This window comes from Acinonyx jubatus, chromosome D4, assembly GCF_027475565.1.
Source record: "Acinonyx jubatus isolate Ajub_Pintada_27869175 chromosome D4, VMU_Ajub_asm_v1.0, whole genome shotgun sequence".
In the NCBI taxonomy this organism is placed as follows: domain Eukaryota; kingdom Metazoa; phylum Chordata; class Mammalia; order Carnivora; family Felidae; genus Acinonyx; species Acinonyx jubatus.
In genome coordinates, this window is record NC_069391.1 from 5324829 (window position 1) to 5352304 (window position 27476).

The window sequence follows — 27476 nt, forward strand, 5'->3', positions numbered from 1 at the left end:
ACAGCCTCACCCCACTCACCTCCGGCAGCCCCTCCCGGGCCGGAGGTCATAGAAACCAGGGCTGCAGTGGCTACAGTCCCGTCCCGTCACATGAGGCAGGCAGGTGCACTGGCCGCTCGCCGGGTCGCAGGGTCTCTGCTCACTGACTGAGCCCCCCGGGTTGCAGCTGCAGGCTGGGGGTGGAAGCAGAAAACGGTGTTGGGGAACCATGCAGATTGCCATCCAACCTTTGGGCGTCCAGGAGAAGATGGGGCACACACAGAGATGACTCACATTCGGCCCAGACGCCTAAGCTGTTTCTGGAAAAAGGCTCTAGGGCCGGGCTCAAATCGCAACCCATCTCCTACGTCCTTGGAGAGACAGCCTAGAACCATCATGGAGGCAGAGGGCTCTTCTGAGCCTGCCCTGAACCCCCGCTGGCTGGAGAGAAAGCCAGAGACTTGGCCAGGGAGTCGTGGGTGGACCTCTGTACCCACTGTCTCGGGTCACTTGACCCTGCCCTCCTGGGCTCCATAAAACAAGAGACCGGCAGGGTGCCGACAGGTGGCACGTGGAGAAAGGGCTCTGGAGCAAGTAAGTTTGGGGGAAATGCTGAACTTCTCCCTGAGCATTTCTGGAAGCCCTCCACGGGCCGAGGTATGACCCTCTGAGTGGCGACAGAGGGCTGAGGGTGAACCCAGGCGGCGGAGAGGAACACCCTGATGGGAGCCTGGGGTGGGGGGGGGGGGGGCGGGGCAGCACAAATGTGCTGAGTGCTGTGGCCATGGAGGTCCGTCATGGGTGCTAACTGCGGAGCTGGAGGTAAGTGCTAAATCATCAAGGCAAAAAATAAATAAATAAAGCACAGGCTCAGTTGATTAGATCAAGGCTGAGAGAGCCCTTGGAGGAGAGCAAACCCTTACCACACCTTTCAGACAAAGAAACAGAGCAGGTGAGTAATCTGCCTAAGGTTGCACAGCCCCGTGGAGTTGATGGCTAGAGCTGGCGGAGAGGGGTCCCACCACGCTCCCCTCACCGTGGGTCGGGAGGTGGGTACTCACGTGTGCATTTGTCTGCGGGCCGAGGGGCCAGGGCGCTCCCGTAGAAGCCTTCCTCGCAGCGCTCACAGTGGGCACCTGTTGTGTTGTGCAGGCAACGCAGGCAGCGGCCAGATTGGGGGTCACAGTTGCCCACGGCGTTGGGGTCTACGTTCCCACTGCACTGGCACCGCCGGCAGGGCTGGGGGGCCCCAGAGAGCCCCAGAGGGTCCCCAAAATAGCCGTCATCACAGATCTCACAGCGCCGCCCTGGGGAAGGGAGGGGGCTGCACGTGGAGGCGCAGGCCTGAGGGAGGGGGCTGCTGGGTCTCCACAGGGGTGGGGGGGGGGAGGGCGGGCGTGAACCAAAGCGAGCGGCCCTCGCGTCTCCTTGTGGATCAGAGCGAGGGCCCCAGGGCCAGGGCCCAGCTCAGCCATCAGCTGGCTGTGCGGTCTAGGGCAAGCCCCTGGGCCTCTCTGAACTCGGGCTCCTCATCTACAAGGCGGGGACAGTAATGCAGCCGCCGCAGAGGACCGGGGAGAGGGCTTGGTGAGATAATTTGTGCAAAGCTCTTAGCACAGCTCCTGGTGCGACAACAGTAGTGGCCGTCACTGCCTGCTCATTGTCATCACCCTCCTTGTCATCCCGCCAGCCATCCTCTTCGCCAGTGAGGCCCTTGGGGTGCTGGTGGGATGAGGGGGGCAGGGCTGGCGCCCACCCAGGCGACCTTCCCAGGGGTTGTTTCCTCTACACACAGCAGTGCCCTGCTCCCCCCACCCTCAAATCCCCCTCAAGCACCTCTCCGCCTGGGCCAGACTGAACTTCTCTAACTTTCCACATCCACCTCGAGTCTGCAGACCAGGGGAGCCAGAAAATGTGGGGAAGGTTATGGAACAGAGGCGCAGCGTGACGGCAGGGTGGGGTGCAGGGTCCTCCCATCTTGGGCCCCCTGCCCCCTCCCTGCTGCTGGCCCTAGGGGGAGCTGCTTGCAGAGCGGTCCCCTAGCAAAGCAGGCATGTGATAGGACCAAATGGACCTCAGAGCCACCGGACACAAAATCAGATGTCTGAGAACCTTGGAAACATTTATGTCAAGTGAAATAAGCCAGTCGCAGAAGGACAAACATTGGATGGAAGTCACTTGTACGGGGTCCCCGGAAGAGTCAGATACAGAGAGACAGGAAGTAGGACGGTGCTTATTAGAGGCTGTGGAAGGGGGGTGGGGGTTGGTTCCGATGACAAATTTTATGTTACATATTTTTTGCCATAACTTAAGAAATTAGTAATGGAGTATGCCCCCCCAAAACACGTGGAGTTGTAGAAGCGGGTGGTTTGTAGGGTATGCGAATCCTATCTCAAAAGAGCTGTAAAAGAACCAGATGTCGAGGGTGGCCCTGGGTCCTGGAGTGGGGGGTGGGACAGTTTCTGCCTTATACAACATCTGGCAACGTGTTTTAAAAGCTCAGAGTGTAATCAGAGATTTTCCTCCTTCACCGCGTATCAGAATTAGCCAGAGCACCTGTTATGAATACAGATTCTTAGGTTCTGTGTCAAGCTAGCAAGCCGGGCTCCATCGGGCCAGGGCCCAGATGGGAGTTTTCAAAAACTCTCCTCGGGGCGCCTGGGTAGCTCAGCTGGTTAAGTGTCCGACTTGGGCTCAGGTCATGAGCTCGCGGTTCGTGGGTTCAAGCCCCGCGTCGGGCTCTGTGCTGACAGCTCGGAGCCTGGAGCCTGCTTCGGAGTCTGTGTCCCCCTCTCTCTCTGCCCCTCCCCCGCTCGCGCTCTGTCTCTGTCTTTCTCAGAAATAAACATTAAAAAAATTTTTTTTTAAAAAGAACTCTCCTGGAAATGCTCAATGGCTCAAGTTCTGCCAGGGACCTATGGCAGCCGGGAGCCCTGGCCATGTTCTGAGAGGTCAGGCTAAGCTGGGCCTTCCCCAATCTGTCACACTCCAAACCCAGGACCCCGCTCCTGGAGCCCAGGACAGAAGCAGAGCCCCTGAGCATGAGCCACTCACCTCTCTGGCCCGGGGGACAGTGGGTGCACACTACCTCCCTGCTCTCTGGGATGGCTGTGCAGGCCGACTGTCCAGGGCACGGACAAGGCTGACAGTCATCGGCTCGGCCTCCGAAGGGGCTGCCATAGAAACCTGGCAAACAGCGCTCACAGGACGGGCCCTCGGTGTGGTGGTCACACAGGCAGATCCCTGTGGGGCAAGAGAAGCACCTGGTTATGACTGCCCGAGCCCAGAATGCTCCAGAGACGGGGAGCATCTTGGTGGTCGGGCTCACAAGGCACATCCCCATGCAGAACTGAGGTGGAAACCTTCCAAGGTGGAGGCAGTTTGGCCTGGGGGTAAGAAAGTCCACCCTGGGTTCACGCCCACCACGTACTGACCCTGTGAAGCTGGGAAAACCATCTAATGCCCCGTGCCTCAGTGACCTCACCTACAAGATGGCCACGACAATGGCCCTGACCACAAGGGTCTTTCTTTGTCAGGATTCAGCAGGATCATGCAGCCAGAGTACCTTGCATAGTCCCTGGCACCCAGCACGATCATTACTGTTACCGTTAGTATTTTGTTCTTTGAAACCTATAGCTGAACCAACAGATGACCTATCTGTGTTCCCACTCATGGTTTTCCTGCCCTTTCCTCTGTGGCCTCTTAACCTCAGGGGCCAAAAGACACAGACCCCTGGGGACGCGTGGGTGGCTCAGTCGGTTAGGCGTCCGACTCCGGCTCGGGTCATGATCTCACGGTCTGTGAGTTCGAGCCCTAGGTCGGGCTCTGTGCTGATGGCTCGGAACCTGGAGCCTGCTTCGGACTCTCCGTCTCCTCTCTCTGCCCCTCCCCCCGCTTGCACTCTGTCTCTCAAAAATAAACAAACATTAAAAAAAAAAAAAAAAAAAAAAGAGCCACAGAGACCCGGGAGTCTGTTCCCAACATGATTTTGCAAAGAACAGGTTCACAGAAGCTGGCTGGTCTCATAGAACAGGCCCCGCCCTCCACTGGTTTCTCATGCTGGGGGATCTGCAAACCCCCTTCTCCAGCACCTGCACAGAGCCTGTGCCCTGAGGAAGGGAGGCCCCACTGCCAGGGCCTGAGTGAGGAGCCTGGCTGAGAAGGGCCCAGGGAAGCAAGATGCCCACCTCACCCCCCGCCTTCTGGGAGGCCCCGCAGCACTCAGCTGGGGCTGAGGTGTACAGGGAAAAGAGAATTCAGGGTAGACAAGTGAAACAGGGGGACCATCATGCCTGTGCTGCCTTCTACTGGTCCCTGACTCAGCCCAGATCCACACGCTCACTCCTTCTTCTCTCTAGCATGAGCAGCAGTGGCCACTCGGCCCATTTGACAGATGAGGACTTGCCCAAACTGAGCAGGAAGTCATGGGACGGCCGAGGGTTCTGAGGGATGACAGACTGGCCCCATGCCAGGCCTCCTTGGTCGGGGCGACCTGGACCAGCACGTGTTAGGATTACGAGGCCTCATCTGGGCTCGATTTGTGATGCCTGCCATGGCCAAGGAGGGGAGGAAGCCCCTCATGGACCGTGTGCCTGTCCCGACTGGCCAGGCCGCCGATTCCCAGGCTGCTGTCCTTTGTCTGCTCCAGTATGGAGCCTGAGAGATGCTGAGCTTGCATTACCCTCCTCAGGGACCCCACCTGCTCCAGGAGGGCAGCGGGGCGCTGACCCTCTCGCTTCCGGTGTGAGAGGCCCACGGTGTGGAGAGAGGCCAGGGTCCGGCCCCCGTCCAGCACCTCCCACCTAGTGACCTGGGTCGAAGGCTCTCTCTGCGTTTCCTCTGCTGCTAGTGGGGTAAACAGCTGGCCGTAACCTTGCAGCGGGAGCAGCTCTGCCACCTGCTGGCCGTGCCGGCTCCCTGCGCCTTGGGTCCCTAAACTGTAAGACGGGTAATTGCAGGAATCAATGACACGGCGTGTAGAAAGGTGCCCGGCAGGGCACGCGGAGGAACTCGGGGACACCATTTTAGTAGTATCGCCCTCAGTGATCACTCACACATGCACACGGCTGACCCCGTTCGGGTCAGCACTCACCTGCCGCGCTGGGTGTATAGCCTTAGGTGGCTTTGGGGTGGGGTGCCAGGGCTCACCTGTGTGGGGGTCACAGGTGCCATGCTGGCTGCAGGTGCAGGGGACACAGCTGGTATAGGGACCCCCCAGTGGTGTCTCCCTCTTGTATCCTGGAGCGCAGGATTCACAGAACTGGCCTGTGTACCCTTTGGGACATGAGCAAGTCTCTACCCAGGAGGCTGGTGGGGAGAGCCCCCGCTGGGCTGACGTGAGCCGGACCTCAGTCAGGAATACCTGGCCTGCAGAACGAGGACAGAGGGGAAGAGAGTTACAGGCACACATTTCCCCCCCAAGACCTTCCTGTTCATACATGTAACAAGCAAAGGGTTATTGGCTCACAGATAAAAGGCAGCCTATGGGTCGATTATGATTTTTAAAAAGCAGACACAGGAAAAATAGGCAGTGTTTTAAATTTATTTTTTTATTAAAAAATTTAAAAAAATGTTTATTCATTCTTGGAAAGACAGAGAGAGACAGAGCATGAGCAGGGGAGGGGCAGAGAGAGAGGGAGAGAGAGAGAGAGACACACACAGAATCGGAAGCAGGTTCTGGGCTCTGGGCTGTCAGCACAGAGCCCGACGCGGGGCTCGAACCCACGAACTGCGAGATCATGACCCGAGCCGAAGTCCAACGCCTAACCGACGGAGCCACCCAGGCACCCCCAAATAGGTAGTTTTTAATTTAGTTTTGTTTGTTTGATTGTTTTTTGAGAGAGAGTGAACAGGGGAAGGGGCGGAGAGAGAGGGAGAGAGAGAATTCCAAGCAGGTTCTGCGCTAACGGCATGGAGCCTGACGCGGGGCTTGAACCCATGAGCCATGAGGTCACGACCTGAGCCGAAATCAAGTTGGACGCTTAACCAACTGAGCCACCCAGGCGTCTCTTAAAGAGGGATTTTTTGAGAACAAGAAATGGATATGGCTGGGAATTTTCTGGAAAGCCATTCATTCTCACAGCTTATCAGATATGTACATTTAAACAACCGTACCATTCATAACCCTCCGATTGGTAAGCATTTCAAGATCACGGACAGGGAAAGACAGTGTGGGGGACCCATGCCCAGGGATATAGGACTATAAATTAGGGGGCTCTGCTTTTAGGGAAGAGCGGTAGCTCCTATCAGGCCAACTCTCGCGCCAGAAAACAACTAGAAACTCAGGGCAAAATGTAACAACTATCCATTAACAACCAGAGCAGGTGGGCAGTGGAGAAGGGCGGACGGACGCGTGTCCTGAGAACATAGATCGGTGCAGCAGGTATCAAACGTGCACCCTTTGACCCAACACCTCACATTCCCACGTTGAGGGATCTGTGCTAAAGACAGACGCGCCCAAGGAGACAAAGACCCTTCCGTATTCCCTGTTCTCGGCAGCACCGTATGCATAGTGGAAACGTGGAAACCGTTTCAACATCTACAAACAGAGGGACGGTTGAAACTCTCGGGAGCATCTATATTGCAGAACGATACGCGGTGGACGGACAGCCAGCCTTTTTCTACGTGTAGGACAGGTGACAGCCCCCAGGACACACGTTAGCTGAAAAAAGCAAGCGGCACCACAGCAGACTGTGTGAGGCGTTAAAAAGCACAGATGTAAACACACACACACACACACACACACACACGTAAGACCGTGCATGCAGAAAGATGTGGATGAATACAGCCCAGAGCGTCATCCAGCCTGCGGCTGGGCAGGCGGGGAGAGGGAAGGTCAGTACGTCCACCTGCTGCTCCAATTCACCCCAGCACCCAGTGCGGGCCTGGCCTAAGCAGGTGCTTCGTAAACATCTGTTAACGAAGGCTGAGTGACAGAAGGAAGCGGGAGAAGCTGCTGGAAAGAGTGGAAATGAAACGCCTCCGAGGAGCCTCAGCAGGGCGACCTGGGGAGCAGGGGGGCTTTGGGGAGCGTGGGCAAGGCTGATGGGGATAGAGCTCCAAAGAGAAAGAGGGGGCTGAGGCAGGAAGGGCCGGCTTATAACCCCCGAGTCTGACTTGAAGGGGCCCGGGGAAAGCTGGCCATTTAAGCGAAGCGTTCTCTAAAGGAGCCAGTCACTTCCCCGCCCTAGAAGGAAATCTGTGGCTGTTCTGGTCATCACAATGATGGGGAGACAAGGGTCAGGGGTATTAGACATCCTGACATGAGCAGAAGCCCCCCGTGACTTTCAGAGGTCTTGCTGGATGCTGAAAAGGCAGGGAAACACCTCCGCAAACATCTGAACCCCGACTCCCACTCCATTTTACACACGAGCACAGGGCATTTTTGAACGGTGTAGGTGCATATCGGGTTGTCTAGCCATGCGGGTACCCCGAACACGGGGGGAACCCCGGGCTTTGTCGTGCTCAGAGTTTTTCACCGCTTTGGAAAATAGTGCCCCCTAGTGGCCCCCCAGCTCTTGAAGTCTGTCGCCAGTGTGCACCCCGTCCGTGCTCTGGTCCCCCTCTGTGACTGCCCTGCTCACAGTGATCTGACAAATAGTCCCATTTAGTGATGACTTCAAAATGACACACACAAAGGGTTTTAAGGAACAAAGGTCAGTCCTACTCAGATGGATGTCTGAAACTTGGGTTTCACAGCTTCACCCACAAATGGACGGTTACTCTGCCAACGTGTTTTTCCCGTAACACAACAACGAAAGCGCCAAGGCTAAGTCAACCTTCTAGAAGAACCGCGTCGACCAAGCCAGCACTAGTCACAATTTCCCTGCTCGCTGCCTCTGCAAATGCCTTCTGAGCTTCAGTTGCTCCGAAACCCAGTTATTCACCACAGTGGGGGCAACTCTGATTACCTCATTATGTCCTCCAGTATGGTCACGGCTGAGCACCGACACTCTGGAATTCAATGATTGTTTTTGTACGTCGTTTACTTTCTTTTTATTTACTCTGTCTGTTACAACTAGGATACTACACTGGTTTGAAAACATTGTGTCTGTGTAAGTTATGATATCTATAAAAATTTCATCTCTAGGGGCGCCTGGGTGGCTCAGTCGGTTATGCCTCCGACTTCGGCTCGGGTCACGATCTCGCGGTCCGTGAGTTCGAGCCCCGCGTCGGGCTCTGGGCTGATGGCTCAGAGCCTGGAGCCTGCTTCCGATTCTGTGTCTCCCTCTCTCTCTGCCCCTCCCCCATTCATGATCTGTCTCTCTCTGTCCCAAAAATAAATAAATGTTAAAAAAAAAAATTAAATTTCATCTCTAAATGGTAAAGGGGTGTTGTATGTGAAACACCTGTTTTGATTTTCTTTTTAAAGTTTATTTATTTATTTTGAGAGAGAGAGAGTGAGAGAGTGAGCAGGGTAGGGGCAGAGAGAGAGGGAGAATCCCAAGCAGGCTCCACACTGTCAGCATGTAGCCCAACACAGGGCTTGAACCCATGAGCCTTGAGATCACGACCTGAACCGAAATAAAGAGTTGGATGCTCGGGGCGCCTGGGAGGCTCAGTCGGTTAAGCGTCCGACTTTGGCTCAGGTCATGATCTCACGGTTCGTGGGTTTGAGCCCCGCGTCGGGCTCTGTGCTGACAGCTCGAAGCCTGGAGCCTGTTTCGGATTCTGTCTCCCTCTCTCTCTCTGCTCCTCCCCTGCTTGTGCTCTGTCTCTCAAAAATAAATAAATGTTAAAAAAAAAATTGGACACTTAACCTACTGAGCCACCAAGGCACCCCTGAAATACCTGTCCTAAAAAGGGGCACAGAGGATGCCTCGTCTAGGCATATACAGGTATGGGGGGGGGGTGGAGAGGAGAAAGTACATTAAGGAGCGCCTGGGTGGCTCAGTCGGTGAAGCATCCGACTTCAGCTCAGGTCATGGTCTCACGGTTCATGAGTTCGAGCCCCATGTCGGGCTCTGTGCTGACAGCTCAGAGCCTGGAGCCTGCTTCGGATTCCATCGCTCTCTCTCTCTCTCTCTCTCTCTGCCCCTCCCCTGCTCACGCTCTCTCTCTCAAAAAATGAATAAACTTAAAAAAAATTAAAAGAAAGTACCTTAAGAAGAGTTGGGGGGAGCCAGGAACAGTCCGCAAGGATGATCACCATGTGGCCAGGGTGAGAGGTGGTGAGAAATCTCTCTGGAAGCAGCGTCCTGACCCAGCTCCCCCGAGAAGGTTTAGAAACCCGATCCTCTCTCAGGGTGACTTAGGTGCGATACCACCAATGACCAGCAGGAGGAGCCAACTCTGGGATCCGCGCCTGTCCCTGAGACCAGCGCCCACAGAGGACCCTCAAAGGTCCCTCCTCCTGGCAATAATGGCAGACTCTGCCCTGGAGTGACTACGCCCCACAGCTCTTGGCTGCTTCGTGGCCACACACCTGTCTCTTAGAACTGGTCATCCTCAGCCCCCCCCCCCCCCACTCGTTCAGCCCCTGCCTCTGTCCTCAGCACCCACCCTCCCAGTCCTTACCAGTTCCACGACCTTCAGCCAGTGTCCTACTTCTCTGACCTTCAGATGTCTCTGTGGCAAAACGGGGATGCTAAGTGTCTGCTAGGCATGAGGGTGCCCCGGGGCCCGGCGGGTGAGGAGGGCCGTCCCCATCATTACTGACCGGAAGGGCTTGTGCTCTGGCCGCCGGCCTGGATGCGCAGAGCCGTCAGATTGGCGAGCAGCTGCTGGAAGCGGAAGGGGGGCAGCGGAGGGGCCGCGTCCTCAGAGGTCTCCTGCAACCTGGCAGGGGTGGGGGACAAACGGGAACCTGAGGCCGGGGGCAGGTGGTACCAAGGAACCCCCAGCTTGGGGTGGAGAGCGGGGAAGGCCCCAGACCACAGGAGGATCCGAGTGTGCCCAGACCTCAGGGACCACCCCGAATGCCCGACCCCACCTCCCAGGACTCCGCAAGGCACTTACTGGAACGTGAGCTGGGCCTCCCCCGGCTGCCCAGCATCCCGGGGGCCCGACAGGCTGGAGGGTCGTAGAGTCAGGGCCAGGCCCGCCCCTTCCAGCCTCAGCCGCACGGGGAGTGGGGAGCCCCCGGGGGGGACCCAGAAGGTCAGTGTGATGGGCTGTCTGTAGCTGAACCGCTGGTCTCCCAGGAATTTCTCTGACGACAAGAGAAGAAGGCTTTGACGTCTGTACTTAATTACCTTGGTTTCAAATGTCTACGGTATATTGACTTTATTGACAATTAAACATTCAAACAAGATAAAAACGACAGAAGGAGAAAATCGAAGGCCTCCCGGCATATCGGATGCCGAGGGTGGCCTCCCACACCTTCCCTGCAGGCCGGCTTCACGCGCCTGTGACCTTGCAGTAACACAGGGCCCCACGGCCGGCATAGTGCTCTGCCGTCATTGCCTTGAGCTCTGGCTTTATAAGTAAAGTCCGAGGGGACGGCAGAGTCGATCTGGGAGCAGGGCGGATACCGAACACACACACACACACACACACACACACACACACACACACGACACGCACAGTGGGGGACACCCGGCCGCCCGTTGACAAGCCATGCTCGCGACGACACCCCACGAGCAGACTCTGGCGGCCCCGTGCCCGTGGGAGCTGAGCGTGAGGCTCAGAGCAAGTTACAAGGCCAGCATGCTGCACGTGGCCCCGAGGCCACGCTTTCCACCGGAGTCACAACATGCTCGGAGCAGAAAGAAGGCGGCGGCAGTCTAAGAGATAACCGAGGGCCCAGCTTTCGAACTTGTGCCGTTTTTCTGGGTCCTCTGACTGCTTAGGCTGGGAAACGGCCACGCGGCAGGAGAGGGCACATCGGGACGTGCCCGGCTCTGTCTCCCTTCAGTCCTTCTGCACTTGGGAGTCAGCCGGAGGTACAGCATGTTGGTAGACCGTGTGCGTATCAAGAAGTGAAATAAAAATGATTGACTCCGTCCACCTGCACTGTGCCCGGCACTCGGCACAGAACCCAGCAAGTGCTTCCTGAGTGAATAACTTTTTCTTCAATGTGTCAACAAAGCAGCCGCGGAATAGCGGGTGTTTTGTGTTCTTGGGGCTCTGAGCTTGGGGCACCTGCCCCAGGACGGGGCCTCAGGCCCCCTGTGACTTCTGCTTCCTGGCTGGGCACCGTGTCCACAGAGCGGCTCAGACATCTGGGCACCATCTCTCTGGCCCTTCTTGGAGAGGGAGGTCAAGGGCACGACTGGGTTGGGGGAGCCAGTGGACCCGGAATCTGGCCACAAGACAACTAAGAATGGACACCCGGATCCCGGTTCTAGGTCTGGTACAGTTTCCAGGAAACCAAAATTGCCCTATTTGGTGAGGGGCGGTTCGGAATAATCGAGAATGATTCTACAGGAATCCCGTGACCTCGGCCTGGCAGGGTGAGAGACGGATGGGAAGTGTACAGGTATTTCTGGGAAGGAGCCTGGTGGCAAGGCCTTGATGAGAAAGCCGGGGGGGGGGGGGGATGCTCCGGCAGACCCCGCAGGGCACATGGTTGGCGCAAAATGGCCCCCAAAGGTACTCATGCCCCAAGCCAAGAAATCTGTGAATATGTCACAGGTCATGGCACTTAAGGGGCAATGAAGACCGCAGATGGAATTAAGGCTGTTGATCAGCCGGCCTTCGAGGGGAGAGATTATCTTGGATCAGGCGCCCGAGCCCGGTGTAATCCCCAAGTCCCTAACACATGGAAGAGGGGGGCAGAAAAGCTGCAACAGGGAGACCGGATGCTTCTGGAGATGGAGGGGGGGGGGTGGGGGCCACAAGCCGAAGGATGTGAGCGGCCTCCAGAAGCTGCAGAAGGCAAGGGACCACACTCTCCTCTGGGGTCCCGGGAGCGCAGCCCCGTGGATGCCGTGATTTTAGCTCCCTGAGACCCATTTCAGACTTCTGACCCCCAGAACACTGGAGAATAAGTTTGCGCTGTTTTTAGCCACCGGGCCGGTGGTGATTTGTCACAGTAGGAAATGAACACGGGGCAGCCCTGCCCCTGCCTGTGGCTGCAGGTACCTGGTAGCGTGAGCTCCTCCTCGCCTTCTGGATTCAGGAGCAGCCCCCTTGGGCTCCACTGCGCGGGATGCTCTGGGCCCCCCACACTTCCGGCCCGCCAGCCCTCGGCTCCTGGGTAGCAGACACACGCGCCCGCGTGAGGCTCTGGAGGGTGGCCTCCACACTTTCCCACCTCACACCCTTCCTGGGGTCCCACGGGTGGCCCCTAGAGGCCTGAGCACAGCCTGAGTCAACTGGCCCAGGGGGGACGAGAGACTGTTGTAGAGACAGGCCGGCAGGGGGTGGGGGGTGGCGAGAGCCAGCTGCTGCTGGCAAATGCTGCCCACAGCCGGCTGCTCAGACCCCCATCCCAGAGTCCGGATGGGGGTCTCAGGGTGGGAGGTAGCCCCAGGAGAAGGGAGAAAGCTCAGGGTGCCGAGCCTGTTTAGGGCAAAGTCAGACCTCCGGGCCTGCCTTGCCCCTTCAGTGGGTTCTGAACACAGCATGAAGACGGTCCGGAGACCCCAGCACGGGGCACTGGGACACTGGAGCCATCTCTAACGGTACTGAACTTGACCTCAACTTCAGGTCTTCGGAGAACTCCCTCACCCACGACCTCACCGCCCTTGTCCTTCGAGGTGCGTGTGTCATCAGCCCCACTGCACCAAGGGGTGCCACCCGGTCAGGAAGTGGTCGAGCCAGGATGACAGCCCAGACCTTCCGGTCCCCAGTCCCGTCCACCCTCCCTCTGGTGGCGGCAGCACACCAAGCCTAGTGTGGCACGTAGCAAATGACCTCAAGGGGGCAGCTGGGGAATGGGGTGGAGGCCCAACCCCTGGGGCACCGAAGGGGTGAGGAGGGAGGGATGAAGAGAAAGAGGTCAGAAAGGGGAGGTCCGGGGCTCCTTGGTGCTAGGCTAGGTTCACCGGCTGTGTGACCCTGGGCAAGTTACTTAACCTCTCTGAAGTTGGTTCCTCCTCTGCAAAAACGAGGGCGATGAAGTATTCGTGGCCCAGCAACAATTCTCAAAGTTGGTCTGAACACCCCGGGAGACCCTGAGACTCTTTCAGGGGGCCCATGAGGTCGAACTATCTTCTTAGGAACACTAAGATGCTATTTGCATCTTTCATGTCTTAGCAGCAAATGGAGGAATTTTCCAGAAACTGCAAGTCATGAGGTATCACAACAGACCTCTATTAATCCAGCCATAAAGAGATGTGCAGAACCATACGGCAAAAATACTCCCCTCTTTTTGTTTTTTTAAAAAAGAGTTATTTTTCACAGGCTGATATTACTTTATGTTATACGTTTACTCTGCTCAGTTTCTAAATTTTTTTATATAATTTACTGTCAAGTTAGCTAACATACTTAAAAATTTCTTTTCATTAAAAAAATTTTTTTAATATTTATTTTTGAGAGAGAGAGAGAGCAAGTAAAGGAGGGCAGAGAGAGAGGGAGACGCAGAATCCGAAGCAGGCTCCAGGCTCTGAGCTGTCAGCACAGAGCCCGACGCGGGGCTCGAATCCATGAACCTTGAGATCATGAGCTGAGCCGAAGTCTGATGCTCACCCGACTGAGCCACCCAGGTGCCCCTACTGTGGTCATTTCTAAGTGAATTAATATATAGTTACTTAAAAATTGCTGTCTCCATTTCTAAGACAGAAGTTAGCCATATAAACGACCCACGTAGAGAAAAGCACTTTGAGGGCCTCAGTTGTTTTCCAGGGCCTGAAGGGATCCAGAGACCAAAAAAGCCTGAGAACTGCTGGCCTGAGGGTCATGTGAGGGCTCCGAGACACCTGTGCGGAGCCCAGGGCCTGGCTCAAGGTGAGAACACAAAATGGTGGTGTTCGTACGATCTGTAGAATGAGTCCCGCCTGATGCTAACCTCCTCGCGACAAGCTACCTCAAGGCCAGCCCCACGCTGAGCCCGGCTCCGTCCTGCTTTCTGCGCGAGCCTCCAGCAGAGGGCGCACTGCCCCCGCGTCTGAGGCGCCCCAGAGCCAGCGCTTGAGGTTCTAGCCCAGCTGGGGGAGCTGCAGGGGTTGCGGGGGGGGGGGGGGGGCTCTGTGGGGTGCAGCAAGGGTCCCCGTAGGCCGTGATTGAATGCCGAGCCCCACTGCTCTCCTGCTCCAAAGACGCACAGGCACCACCTGGAGTTGGGGACCCAGGGCACCACGGCACCTCTGGACTCTGCACCCGGACAGAAGGCCTGCCCCAAACTCAGGAGCTGACAAACTCGGGTGCCAACAATTAAATTCTGTGACATACCTTTTCCGGGCCTCGGCTGCCCCATCTGTAAAATGGGAATGAGAGTACCGACCTACCTTCCAGGGAATCCATAGGTTCCATGCATGCAAAGAGCTCAGCACAGTGCCTGGCATTCGTCAAGTGCTCATAAATAGAGTCCAGGGGACCGAGTGTGAATCCCCAGCAGACTGATTGGAAATCCCCGCCCGGGATCTAAAGGCTGCCGCTTACCCAGCTCCCAGCTCTGCTAGAGGCTGGGTAAACGGCAGGGGCGAGGGAGGGAGCCAAGGGGTACGGGAGGTACTGGGGAGCGCTGAGGGGCACAGAGGGGCCTCGGGGAGGCCGCCCCCTCCTTCCCATACACCACAGCAGGATCTCCCCAGAGCAGGACCACCTGCCCCCCGCCCTTGGTGCAGAGCCGACCTCTTGGAGGTTGCTGTGGACCATGGGGAGCACTTCTTACCCTGGCGGAGGTCGGAGAGGATGTGGTGCTCCCGAAACTGGGCAGCGGCCGAGCACACCTTGGAGTGGCCAAAGCAGAAACAGCTGCTGCAGCCGGCTGGGTTATGGGGCTGCAGGTTGAACGTCCCTGGACGGCATCTGGAAGGAGGCGGGACGTGCCAGCCGGGGGGGGGGAGCAAATGAGTCAGGGAGGTCTGGGGGATCCCAGCTAGACTGACCTGAGTCGGAGTCACTGGGGAAACTTAAAAAACACATTTTTTTTTTTTCAGATTTCCAAGAGTTGCAAAGATCACGCAGAGAGCGTTCCTGTGGCCTTGTCACCGGCTTTCCCCAATGTCAACCTCTGACATGGCCGGTGTACATGTGACCAGGCCACGGAATTCACATGAGTGAATGCTGTTTACTGAACTCCAGGCTTTATTAGGATTTCTGCCCCCTTTTCCACTCCTGTCGGTTTTCTGCCCCGGACCCGATCCGGGACATGGCGTCTCCTCTGGTCTATGCCAGCTTCTGGGGATTTCTCGTCTTTTAGCACCTTGCCACTTTTGAAGAGCAGTGGACAGATGCTTCGTAGAACGCCCCTCAGTTTGGGTTTCTCTGATTAGAAACCCGATTAGACTGGGGGCCATGGGTTTGGGGAAGAAACAGAGAGGAAGTGTCCTTCCCATCACATCACGCTGCGGTAAGTGATGCCCACGTGACATCACCGGTAACGTTACCCTTCACCACCCGGTCAAGGTGCTGCCTGCCCCGCTCCCGCGCCCCAAAACTGCCACACGCTCGCCGTTAGAAGGAAGTCACTAAATCCAGCCCGCGGTGCAGAGCAGAGGAATTAAGCTCCATCCCCTGGAGGGCGGAGTATTAAAGAATTGTGCACACAGACTGAAACCACCGCAGTAATTCACAAATATTTTGAGAGGGAGATATTTGGGGTTATGCAAATGTCCCGTTTCTCCTTAAAATCCTGCCCACTGAATTAGGTGGCTCTCGTCTACAGCGACCGTTACTGTGAAATCTGAACTGATTTTATATTTCCGTCATTCTTTCCACATCTATTATTTGGAATTCTTTTGCAAGGAAGGTTTGTCCCTTCGTCCCGGTGTATTTATTTTTTCCCTCATCTGTGGGTATATCGGTGTGGATTCGTGGATATTTATTTTATTCTTGGGGTTATAATCCAATACTGTCGTTATTTATTTAGTTGTTCAAATCGTTCCAGCTTTGGCACGGATCTTTCAGGTTGGTACTCGTGATCTTTTTTTAACGTTTTTACTTCTTTTTGAAAGAGAGACAGAGCATGGCGGGGGGCGGTGCAGAGAGAGAAGGAGACACAGAATCGAAAGCAGGCTCCAGGCTCTGAGCTGTCAGCACAGAGCCCAACTCGGGGCTCAAACTCAAGAACCACAAGATCACGACCTGAGCCAAAGTCGGACGCTCAACCGACTGAGCCACGCAGGTGCCCCAGTGCTCGTGTCCTTTTGACACAGGCTCCCATCCTGGTTTAGAGGGGATTTTTTTGTTTTTTGTTTTGTTTTTTTTTTTTTGAGAGAGAGACAGAAAATGAGAGCAGGGGAAGGGCAGAGAGAGAGGGGGGTGAGGTGGGGAGAGAGAATCCCAAGCAGGCTCTGTGCTCTCAGGGCAGAGTCTGGCACAGGGCTTGATCCCATGAACCATCAGACCATGTCCTGAGCTGAAATCAAGAATTGGATGCTTAACCCACTGAGCTACCCAGGCGTCCCCTGGTTTAGTTTTGTTTGTTTTCATTTTTCTTAATTAAGCACTTTCGTGCTTTCTGTTACAAGACACAAGCTTTCTGGGCTCATCTTGCATTTTCCCTACCCCAGCTCTAGATCAGCCGCTTCTCCAAGGAGCCCTGGAGAAATATTTCAGATTCCCAGTTGGCACCCTGGGGGCTCTGTTTGAGCTGGCCAGGGCAGAGGTATCAGATTCATAAGAAGCAGCCGATGGCCCCGGATGTCTAGCCAGCTCCGAGGAACACATCTCATCAAGCTGCCCCATTTGACAAACAGGCAAAGTGAGGCTCAGAGGCACCACATCCGCAAGGTGCAAGGCAGTGGGGCAGAGAACCCCGGTGAGGTCTGGTTCCCCGACTCCACTCTGCCTCCCTGCGTGAGGGATCTCAGAGAAGAAAGTCCCAGCAGAGAGCCCAGCTTCCACCCCAGGGCCTACAGGCCACATGTGGGCAAGGTGAGGGGGGCGGCCTGGGGCTGACCAAGGCAAGTCAAGGCCAGGCCCAGCCACAGCGTTGGCACCAGCTTCTTCCTGAACCAGCAGGGGCCCAGCACAGACTAACAGGACTCGAATCCACAATATAATACTGTGAGGGGCTTTACACACAGGGCCTGCGGCCAGAGAATCAGAGCCCCAGACAGACCCTGCGCTGGCTGCGAAGGGCTTCAGAGGTCAGAGCCGAAGCCAGGAAGGGGACACTCATCTGCCATTGCTCAGGGCTTGGAGACCCCCAGAACACACTAGAGAGGAAGTTTAAGAACTGTGTGGCTCTGAAGAAGCAATTTCGGCTCACTGAGCTTTAGACACTCCACTTGTGCCATGACGGGATGATGAAAATGGCAACCAAGCTTGAATCTCAGCTCAATTGGTAGGAGCCTCTTGGAGCAGGACGGAGAGGATTCTGAGGTTACGGTAGGGCTCACGGTAAAGAGTGCTGTGCCCCACTCGTGATGCCTGCCCTGGGTGTGAGACGGGAAGGCTATGGTACGAGTCCAAGGTATTTGCTATCCTTGGATTAGTTCATCTGTCCTGTGCTTTCCAGCTCTTTCATTTGAAGATGTAAAAAAAAAAAAAAAAAAAAATGGCTATCACAGCCTTTAGTCATCAGCGGTAGCGGGTCAAAGTATAAACAGCGTCAGAAGCTTTAGAGAACTTCCAGGGTGGCAGACCCGTGGCGCTCCAGGAAGGCTGCTGGGCGATGAGGATGCCCGGGTCCGTATGGACCACGCCCCCCCCCCCCCCCCCCCCCCCGCTCCTCCACCACGAGCCCAGCAGGCTTACGACCGAATCGGCTCGCCCACCTGTCACACTGCTTGCCTTCCACGTTCTCCTTGCAGGGGCAGCGTCCACTGTGCGGGTCACAGGTACCCAGGCTGCCAGCAGGATTGCAGGTGCAGGGTCTGCCAAAGAGACAGGACGGTGGGAGCGAGTCCGGAGAGAGAGTAGCCCATCCTCCTTGGAATTTCCCCATCCCTCCCCATCCCCTAGAGGACCAGGAGGCAGGCTCGCCCAAGAGCCTGCGCCTGGCTATACCGTTCCCACCTTGCTGAAGAGGTGACCCGTCCCCTCACCCGGAGAGTGGTCCATCTGCCTACCCGTCCTCTCATCCATCCGTGCATTCTTCCAACCACCTAGCTGTTTATTCATCTTTCCAGCCTTCTATCCGTTGGCCTAGCCCCCTACTCATGCAACCTTCCTTCTTCCCTCCCTTCCATCCTTTAATCTATCCTTCTATCCACCCTTCCTTCCTTCCTTCCACCCATCCACTATCTGACAAGACATGGCTCCTGCGCTCATAGAGCCTACAGCCCAGCGAGGATCAACAAGCCAACAGATAGGTGCTGTGCTCTGACACATTCTATGGAGGAGATATACAAGAGGCTGCAGGTGCACCGAGGAGGTGCTTGGGGTAGGGACAGGACAGATAGAGGAAAGCCTTCCAGGAGGAGGGACACCTCAGCTGGGGACTGAAGAAAGTGTAGGGGTCTGCTAGACACAGGCCAGTGAGAGGCAGGGGGTGTGGAGAGAAGAATGCTCTGGGCTAGGAGCATGTGCAAAGGTCCAGAGGCCAGAGAAACACAGGGGAAGCATGCAACTCCCACCTAAGGGCCAGATTTGTGCCTAGAACAGCTGAGTATTTTGTGAGGCACCCGAGACTCCCCATATGACTCCCAATGTATTTCCACCGCCTTTCAAATATATAAGGAGACTGTTTTAACCAAAGCCAAGTTCATTTTGAAGTGCTTCTGAATTTGTAAGAGCTTTATTTTTCCGGTCGTGGGTGCTTCTCAGTCAAGTGGTGGTCGGTGTGTTAGACCCCTCTTCCAAGGTCCAGACCCCAGCGGCCCCCTGCCTGTCTCTCTCTTGGATACCCCACCAGCAGTGCGGACTTAGCCTCTTCCCACCGCGTTGTGCTCCCCGTGTCGTGAACGGCCTCCCTCCACCTAGGTGCCTGGGGACCCAGCCTTCATCCCGTCTTCCTCTCCTGCTCCCCGGTGACCACCTCCTGCCACGCCTGCCTTCCGAGGGGCTCTGGGATCTGTCCGGGTCTCTGCCGCTCCCTCTCCGTGGTCAAGCCTTCGTGCACGCTGCCTCGCTTCCCAGCTGTTCCTGCTGCAGCCTCTGCCCCGGCCCCCAACCTCGTCCCACTCCTGCTTCACGTCTGTCCACACTCCTCCGGAGGTCCCCCCCGGAACCGTCCTCCCGCCCTGTACCACACACTCAGAGGCTTTGCACATGCTTTTCTTCTGCCTGGCACACCCGCCCCCGCCTCCCAGGTCTCACACTGGAACTCAGTGCCTCGCACGGGAAGCCTGCCCTTGACCCCCAAGACCGGCGGGGCTTCCCTGGGCCCCACACCCTGTCTCCCGTCCTCCTGGGACTGGGTGCCTGTAGTCCTCACCTGGAACTGGACTGGCTGCAGAGTCAAGAATGTGAAGGAGGGAAGGACAGAGGCGTGGAAGGGAGCAGGGAAGGACAGCTCATGTCCCCTTCCCCCTGCTTCCTGGCACTGGGTCCCAATCTGCGCACCGCCCCGTGCCCTGCTGGGCCGTGCACACCCGCTCCCCCGGCCCCCTCACCGGCAGCCTCCCTCACTGAGTGAGTGGAACCCGGGCAGGCAGCGGTCACACTTCCAGCCTGTGACGGTGGCCTTGCAGGCACAGGTGCCTGAGTCATCGCACTGGAGACGTAGCGAACCTGGGGGAGCAAGGGCTCGGGGCAGTGGGGGCTCGAACCGGGCGGCGGGGGGAGGAGTGGGGGCTGGGCAGCGGGGCCCGCTCACCTGCCGGGTGGCAGTCACAGGGCTGGCACGGCGTCCGGGGGCTCCAGCGATAGAAGTCCTCCTGGCAGCGCTCGCAGTGTGGCCCGGCCGTGTGGTTCCGGCAGTGCAGGCAGCGGCCGCCGTGGCCCGTACCGCGGAAGAGGTCCCAGTCGAACACACACTCCTCAGAGTGGCCGCTACAATTGCAAGCTGTGGGCAGGGGGCGGGGGGCAGGGGGCGGTGCGTGAGTGGGCGGGGCCCCGGGGGGCGGGGTCTGTGGCAGTCAGCCGCCTTGTGATGAAAGAGCCAGCAGCTGGAGGCAGGTCAAGCTTGATCAAGGGTATGGAGACCAGTCGACTGATCTTCCCAAACCGGACCCTCAAGAACAAAGGGGGCACCAAGACGGAGGACCCTGCCGGGAAAGCCAGGATGTACAGTCCCCAGCCGCTCTTCACGGCTGGCCCCCTTCTGGAGTGGCAGCGTGGCTCCCTCCAGGATGTCTTGCGGATCGTCTCAGCCCTGATGATCGCGCGGACGTGGTTCCCAGTGGCCACGAGGTCGCGCAGATGCACGGAAAAGACAGGCTACCCCTCCTTCGCTCATTGATTCAGTTTTCTAAAGGGGAGCGTGCGAAGGATCGCTTCGTCTCGACTCCCGTGGTGAGCCCAGCGCGGGGGGTGGGGGGGCAGCTCCCGCATCGTCCTAACCGCTGTTCGACGGGGACCAGATGCCTCGAGCAAGTGAAAATCTTACAGGTGCAGGGAGGCTCCGGGAGCTGAAAGGAGGGACCCCACGGGCTGTCCTGGGGGGTGGGACGAGACCTCCGGGAAGAGGTCACGGCCGAGCTGAATCTGAGGGCTGGCAGGAAGGGGCTGGCTGGGTGAGGGAGGGGACAGTCCCAGGCGGTAGGTGAGGCCGGGGATAAACTGAGGATGGCCAGAGATCTGCCCGGTGCAGGGGTGCTGGCATGTCACGCGACGGGCAGCACAAGGGGACAGGGAGTGGTGCAGGGGCAGCTGTGAGGTCAAGAGGTCAGCAGAGCATGATCCGGGGAGGCCAGGCGGCCACGGTCAGTGGACTTCACTTGCAGCAAGGCAGGCTTTGGGAGGGTTACACAGGAGCTGGGGAGCAGAGAAGCTGGAGCTTCGGGCCCAGAGTTGGGGTGGGAGGGGTGATGGGGCTTGTAGAAAGACACAATCAGGTGGGCTAGAGGGTCAGGGATGAGGCCGAGCTCAGGGCGGCCTGCACTGGGCGGTGGGGGGTCAGGTCTGAAGTCCCCGGCTTCCAGGCTGCTGGCAGAGAGGACGAGGACACAGCAGGAGAAGCGGTCTGGCTTTTTGTGTCCCCACCATGGAGGCGGACTCGGGCTCAGAACGGGGGAGCCGGCCGGCACAGCTTCCTTTGGCCCCAGGGAGGACTCCTTGGTGGGGTGAGGGCGGGTGACCCCAGGCCAGTGAGGGCAGCAGAAACCTAGCAGGGCCAGTGGCCCCTGGGAAGCTCCTGCAGCCAGTGCCCTGTTCCTGGACCAGGCCGTCCCCTCCCCGCCCCAGCTCCGGCAGCCCCAGGATGGCCAGCTCCGCACAGAGGGCCTGAAGCAACTCAGATGACTCTCTGGGAGGCAGGGCAGGGCTTGGGGACAGTGGGAAGCTGGGATGGGCCAGCCTGCCGGGCGGGGACGGACTGTGATGGGTCGTCCCAAGCAGGCCGTGGGCAGCCCCGCGTCCCTGGAGAAGGTAGGACGGCCCCATCGTCTCCAGCCTGTCCCTGAGGTTAGGCGGACAGAGCCACATCACACGGGGACTGAGACATCAAAGGCTGCCTGGGGGGCCGTGGGAGAGGCTGGGGGGCAGGTCGGCGCCCCCCTCTCACCCCCCCAGGACCCGGGGCCTTCTGGCCTTGATTAGCAGCTGCGGCTAGAGCAGCTGAAACAAAGGCACAGTCGGGGGGCCTCCCAGCCCTCTGACCGCAGCCTCTACTGGGGGATTTGGTCTGGGGGAGGGCCGAGGAACAAACGTCCCCTCCAGCTCTCTCCCAGCCTCCCCTGATCCCCGCAGGGACGTGGGGGCTGGTGTCCGGAGCAGCCCCCACTGCGGGGTCTCGGGGAGTCTGTGCCGCGGCCCAAAGCCCCAGGACACTCACGCACACACTCGTTGGCGGCCTCAGCGGTGCCCCGGGCCCACGGGCGGTCCTGGAAGAAGGGCAGACAGCGCTCACAGTCGACGCCCGTGGTGTTGTGCTGGCACCTGCAGGCCAGCCGGCCCGCCTCCTCGGGCCCGCACTCGCTGGCATGTCCGTGGCACTGGCACCTGGGGACACACGGGGCAGGGGGTCCAGAAACAGCGGAAGGCAAGGGGTTCACCGCCAGGCATTCGGATGAGCCCCCGGTCCTGTGCTCAGTGACGGAGCTTGAAGGAACCTCGGCCACGTGCCCGGGGGTCGACAGTAACGGAGGGCTGACGGCACGCAGACGAACCCCTTCCATCCGCTTTTATTACCCCCATTTAACAGATGGGGGAACTGAGGCACAGGCCACGAAGTCACGGACGCTAAGCAGCAGAGGCGGAATGGGAGCCCTGTCCTACGGTGTGCAGACTCTGGGCTCCTGGACGCCACACCATGGCCACTTGGTGGCTCCCATAAGCTGTGTTCCACGCTCTGCCCTCAGTGGGTATGAAGAAATCGCTGACCACTGCTCGCACCCCCAGTGTTTTGTTTTGTTTTGTTTTGTTTTACTTTGGGGACACAGGGCGTGGGACGGGCACAGGGCATTGTTTCCTCCATGGGAGCCCAGGGGAGGCAGGTAACGGCCCAGCATTTCTGGCGGGGGTGACGTGGATACGAGTCTCGAGAGACAAGGATCCTCAGTCTTGGGACAAGAGACCCCCAACATCCCCACGGGGGTCTGCAGACACCGCCCTCCCCCATGAAGCTCTCGGACTCCAAGGGAAGGAGTGAAATTCCTGTAGGCCGTTGTGGGTGGGATGCCGCTGGCCCACCTGCCCCCCGGCCAGCTGCAGGCCCGAGGGTGGTCCGGCTCTGGCAGCTGGGACCCAGATGTTCTCTGGCCTGAAGCCCCCTGACAGCAGGCGCCGGAGCTCGCCACCGCCCGCCATCCTTGGAGAGCCCCTCCCCCAGGGTGGTTTGACCCGAATCAAGTGCAGGGGTGACGGGGGAGGAGGAACAGAGGGGCCCTCCCGGACACCCCCACTGCCCCTTCGCTCCCAGCCCAGCCCTGCACAGGCCGGGGCTTGCATCCCCTTCCTGGACTTCTGCACCTCTCTCAACGCCCCCAAGCATCCCTGAACTACAGAAGCCCCTTGTTTCCCCCCCACATGGGCCATTCCCCCCCCAACCCCCCCAGAGCACGCGGACTTCCTATCCTAAATACCTCGTGGACCCACATGCTGCTTCTCCCTGCCTTACTCGGCCTCCCTCCCACGGCCACTTTCTAACATCGCGTGTCTTCTCTCTCTCCTCTTCTCCGTCCCCACGCAATGTCGGGGGTGGGGCTGGGGGGGGGGGCTGGGGCCTTTTAAAGCCCCGTGACCACCCTGGCCAAATCCTTCGAGAGCACCCCGCGGCCTGCGGCACGTGAATGAACTCGGCCCACGGCCCCGACCATCTTCCAGCCTCGCCTCCAGGGCTGGCACACGCTGGGCCCTTCTGCCCAGGATGCCGGCCTCCCCCAACCTTGGCCGGGCCCCCGTCTACGCAGCAGTCTCCCTGACTGCCAGCATGCCCTGCCCGGGCCCCCGTTCCCGTTATTCTGGAGCGTGCTGTGTGTCGGAGAGAGTAATCTGATTGCTGTCCGCCACCCCCTTGACGTTGGGGCAGGAACACCTCTGTCTCTCTCGTCCCTTTCCAGGAAGGAAGCCCCTGAGCTTTCATGCCAAAGACACCCTTTGCGTCTCCCCCGGATCCGTACCCACGGCCGCATGGGCGACAGGCCGAGAATGCTGAGAGAGACGAGGCCTCTGCCCTGCTTCTCAGAGAGGGGAGATGCTTAGACAAACCAGAGCAGGTACCGATCACCAGAGCAGGAGCAGCACCGAGGGCCCGGACGGCAGAGCCCGGCAGTTCCCACAGCAGAGAGGGGACACACATAAGGCAAGCATCTGCTCGCAGAGGGAACAGCAGGTGCAAAGGTCTGGAAGGTCCTGCGCATGGTGGTGGAAACATAGCTGATGGGAGAAAAGCAGGAATTGGGATGCAGCTGGGCCACCAAGGCCTTGAATGCCGGGTCCAGAGGACCAAGATCCTGCTTCCTCTGTCTCCCCAGATGCCCAGAGGCATCTCAAGGGGTTTCTCTACCCCACACAGCAGCCCCCGGGTGACTCCCTCATGGTAGTTACCTTGTGCCCCATGGCCAGGGTCCTGGGGCCCCGCCAAGCTGCCTTCCACCTACCTGCCGCCCACGGAGAAGTCAGACACGGCATAGTAGTAGGACTGCAACACCTTGGGGTCCTTGAAGATGTCATCCCCGAACGTGTTGAGCCGGTCCAGGGAGATGAGTAGCTCGGTGCTGGTGACCCATTCCTGGGGGGGCGGGGGTGGGGAAAAAGGCTGGGGAGGAGGGAAGGCATCAGCGGGCCCCTGGGTATTTACTTTCACCCTGTTCTGCCTGAAGGTCCAGCCGGCTGCCCTGGGGGGGGGGGGGGTCTCCTGGGACCAAGGGACGAGCCAAGCTTAGACAAACTCCAAGAACAGTGCGGAAGTAAGGAGCGTGGGCTTTGGGGTCCTGCCAGGCGCCGGGCCACTCACTGGCTGTGCAATTTTGGGAGGTTGCTCAACATCTCGGAGGCTCCGTGTTCCCATCTGTAAAATGGGGACAGGGAATTGGGCGGACCTCACGAGGGTGTCTGGAGGAGGAGGCCGGCCCGCGTCAGCAGCAGGGCACAGAGTCTGGTACATGCTCAGAGGTGCTGGGGGTGGGGGTGGGGGGCCGGGCAGGGGCGAAGCAGCCCATCCTATAACTTGTCGTGCAGCTCACTTAACGCCTTCCAGCAGCTTCTGCACCCCCATCCTAGAGGTTGGCGGAGGGAGGACGTGTCCCAGTGCCCTTCTTGTCCACGCAGCTGGGCCGGATGTGGGGCAGGTCCTAGCTTCTAGGGCTCTCCTATGCTCAGGCTCCCCCAGGCAAGACACCTACCCCAGGTGACATCTGTCCCACCAGAATGTGAGCGCTGCGAGAGCAGGGACTTGGGGCCCCTTGTGCTCCCAGCACCCCCAGCCCCCAGGCTCTGCCTGGCACGTAGCCGTACTCAGTAAATACTAGCTGATCGCTGGATGACACCGTCTCCCTAGAAGAGCACGGCAGGGAGGTGGGGGAGAGCCCACGTGAAGGCTGACATTTTCATCCGCCTGCTGTTATAATCAGAGGTACACAGAGGCAGCTCCGGCTGAATTTTAATCAACATTTTAATTCAGCCCAGGAGCTCCTGGTTTAGCAATCAGGCCCATCCGGGCAGAAACGAACTCCTGGCAAAGTCTGTCTTGGGGCCCCAGCGTGACGCGGCCCGGCGGGTCTCCGCTGCCCCCCGCCCCCCTGAGCTCAGCCGCTTGCCAGCCCGCTGCCTGGGACCCAGGGCCTCTGCCCAAGGATGTTTCTGCTGGGGAGAGAGGGAGGGTCTCTCACTGGAAGACTTCAGTGGGAGCCTCAGCACTGAGCGGAGTCTGTAAGTGCCCATCACTCCACGAACCACTTTGCCAATGTCAGTGTGCATTCAGGGATCTGGCCCAAATGTGCCAAGTCAGCCTTCTCTCCAAGGTCCTTGGTCCCTTATGGGGAACAGAGGGACCCAAGACCCAGCAGCCATGTGGACACATCCTTCCTTACTTCCCGCCCCCAAATGCTCCAATCCTCAGAGGAAGCACCATCCCAGATGTGCCCAGAGGGGAGGACGGGCCAGAAGGGCAACGTGGGCTTGCCTTTCGTTGTCCTTCTCCGACCCTGGTGTCCACCTGGGAGCAGCGGGGGGGGGGGGGGGGGGGGGCGATGGCTTTCCGAAGAGGTTGCTTCTCCGTCGGGGACAACGTCCAGCCCACACAAGACAACATGTCAGGGAAGGGAGTCAGCCTGAGCCTCTGCTCCGGCATGATGGCTGGGACACAGGAACAGGGGCCCAGCCCCCTGCTTGTCTTCAGATGACCTTGGCTAATAATTTGTAATCTACAGAACGTGGAGCCTCGGGCAGAAGAAACTCATTTTACACAGAATCACGATGATGACATAAGAACGTTTTTCACGAGGTAAGCAGAGCTTGGGCATCTGGGCATGCGATTCTGTCCCGTTATGATTAGCCTTGCCCAAACAGAGGTCTGGCCTTTGCCCCGGCTCCTGGGAGATCATCTCTAAGCCCCCAGAATGCCCTGCTTGATAAGAATGTCTCTGTTCGCCTGGGGTCTTGGGCCACTCCAGATAGTCTCTGCTAACAACTGGTTTATGGGGGTGCCTCGGGCCACACAAGTTCAGCCTGACCTCTGGGCGAGCGGGAGGCGGTTGGCCGCGTCTATGGGACCGACCCCCAGAAAAAACCCTGGAGTCCCGGGTAACGGGGAGTCTCCCTGGCTGGCAGTAGTCTGTGCAGTCACATCGCTGCTGGGGGAAGTAAGTGCCGTACCCACGACTGTACGGGAGAGGTCCCTCCCGGACCCTGCCCCGGGCGCCTCTCGTCACTGGGTGCTTAGCGGCTGTCCCGCATTCTGGGAGCCCTTCAAGCGAACCGCCGAACCTGAGGGTGGTCTTAGGGACTTGAGCCAGCTGATTCCATGTCCTCTTGGGCTGGGCAGCCAGGGCAGGGATACGGCTCCTTTCTGGGCCTACGTGTTCCCTCTAGAAAGAAACAGGATGCTAACCCTGGCCCCCTTGTTATCTCTGACCGGCAAAAGGAATGTTCTGGATCTGTTGGCGGGGGGAAGGGCCAGCAGTGTTTCCTCAGCACAGAAAACTCAGGGAAGGGACTGGAGGGCTGTCCAACGCCCACAAACATCGAGCAGGCCACCGCGTCTGTAGGTGAAAGGTCAGGGACACACAGGAACATGGACATGCATGGGTGCCAATACTGGGACAGCCACCAACCTGAGGGGGGGTGTGGACGTCCAGGAGGGCTGGACGGTTGGGGGTGGGGGGGTCCTGGGTGAACGGACACAGCTACAGGCCTGCTATCCCTCACCATGAGGACGAGAATTACCTTCAGAGCGAGACTGAGCACCTCTTACGTGCCAAGCACTGTGCTGACCACCGTATGGTTGACCGTCTACACGAGGCTCTTTCAATTAAATTCATTAACATGAAATAAGACTTAAAATTCAGTTCCTCGGTCAGGCTAGTCTCATTTCAAGTGCTCTATAGACATGTGGCTAGCGGCTGCCATTGGATGGTACAGTTGGAGACCACTTCTGTCACTGCAGAATGTTCTGGAGAGCACAGAACCGGGACTCTATGGTTCCCAAATTCGTGTTCTTTCCACGTTTTTGTTTTTCTTTCTTTTTTGTTTTTAATTCAAAAATATTTTTTACTGTTTATTTATTTTTGAGAGAGAGAGACAGAGAGACAGAGTAAGCAGGGGAGGGGCAGAGAGAGAGGGAGACAGAGAATCCCAAGCAGGCTCTACATTGTCAGCACGGAGCCTGGTGCGGGGCTCGAACTCACGATCCGCGGGATCATGACCTGAGCTGAAACCGAGAGTCGGACGCTTCACCGACTGAGCCACCCAGGTGCCCCTGTGTCCTTTTATTTCCCACTTTCCCTTGTGCCACCCCCCCCCCC

General features: G+C 58.2%; 1 protein-coding gene and 1 long non-coding RNA gene across 2 annotated transcripts in view; one reads left to right on the forward strand and one right to left on the reverse strand.

Moving 5' to 3' along the window:
• LAMC3 (laminin subunit gamma 3) overlaps nt 1-27476 on the reverse strand; it is a 56957-nt gene that overhangs the window by 15598 nt on the left and 13883 nt on the right. The window contains exons 3-16 of the mRNA XM_027035413.2: nt 24114-24244; nt 21848-22014; nt 19730-19918; nt 19527-19644; nt 17748-17846; nt 14696-14832; nt 12004-12114; nt 9937-10129; nt 9638-9756; nt 9496-9546; nt 5128-5346; nt 3034-3222; nt 1041-1286; nt 20-173 (exon numbers count right to left, since the gene is read on the reverse strand). Coding sequence (XP_026891214.2) covers nt 20-173; nt 1041-1286; nt 3034-3222; nt 5128-5346; nt 9496-9546; nt 9638-9756; nt 9937-10129; nt 12004-12114; nt 14696-14832; nt 17748-17846; nt 19527-19644; nt 19730-19918; nt 21848-22014; nt 24114-24244 — 2123 coding nt within the window. The remainder of the gene's footprint in view (nt 1-19; nt 174-1040; nt 1287-3033; nt 3223-5127; nt 5347-9495; nt 9547-9637; nt 9757-9936; nt 10130-12003; nt 12115-14695; nt 14833-17747; nt 17847-19526; nt 19645-19729; nt 19919-21847; nt 22015-24113; nt 24245-27476) is intronic.
• LOC128312084 (uncharacterized) lies at nt 20001-24260 on the forward strand. Its single transcript, XR_008290889.1, has 3 exons — nt 20001-20367; nt 22217-22376; nt 23574-24260. It is a non-coding gene; the product is annotated as an uncharacterized LOC128312084 (long non-coding RNA).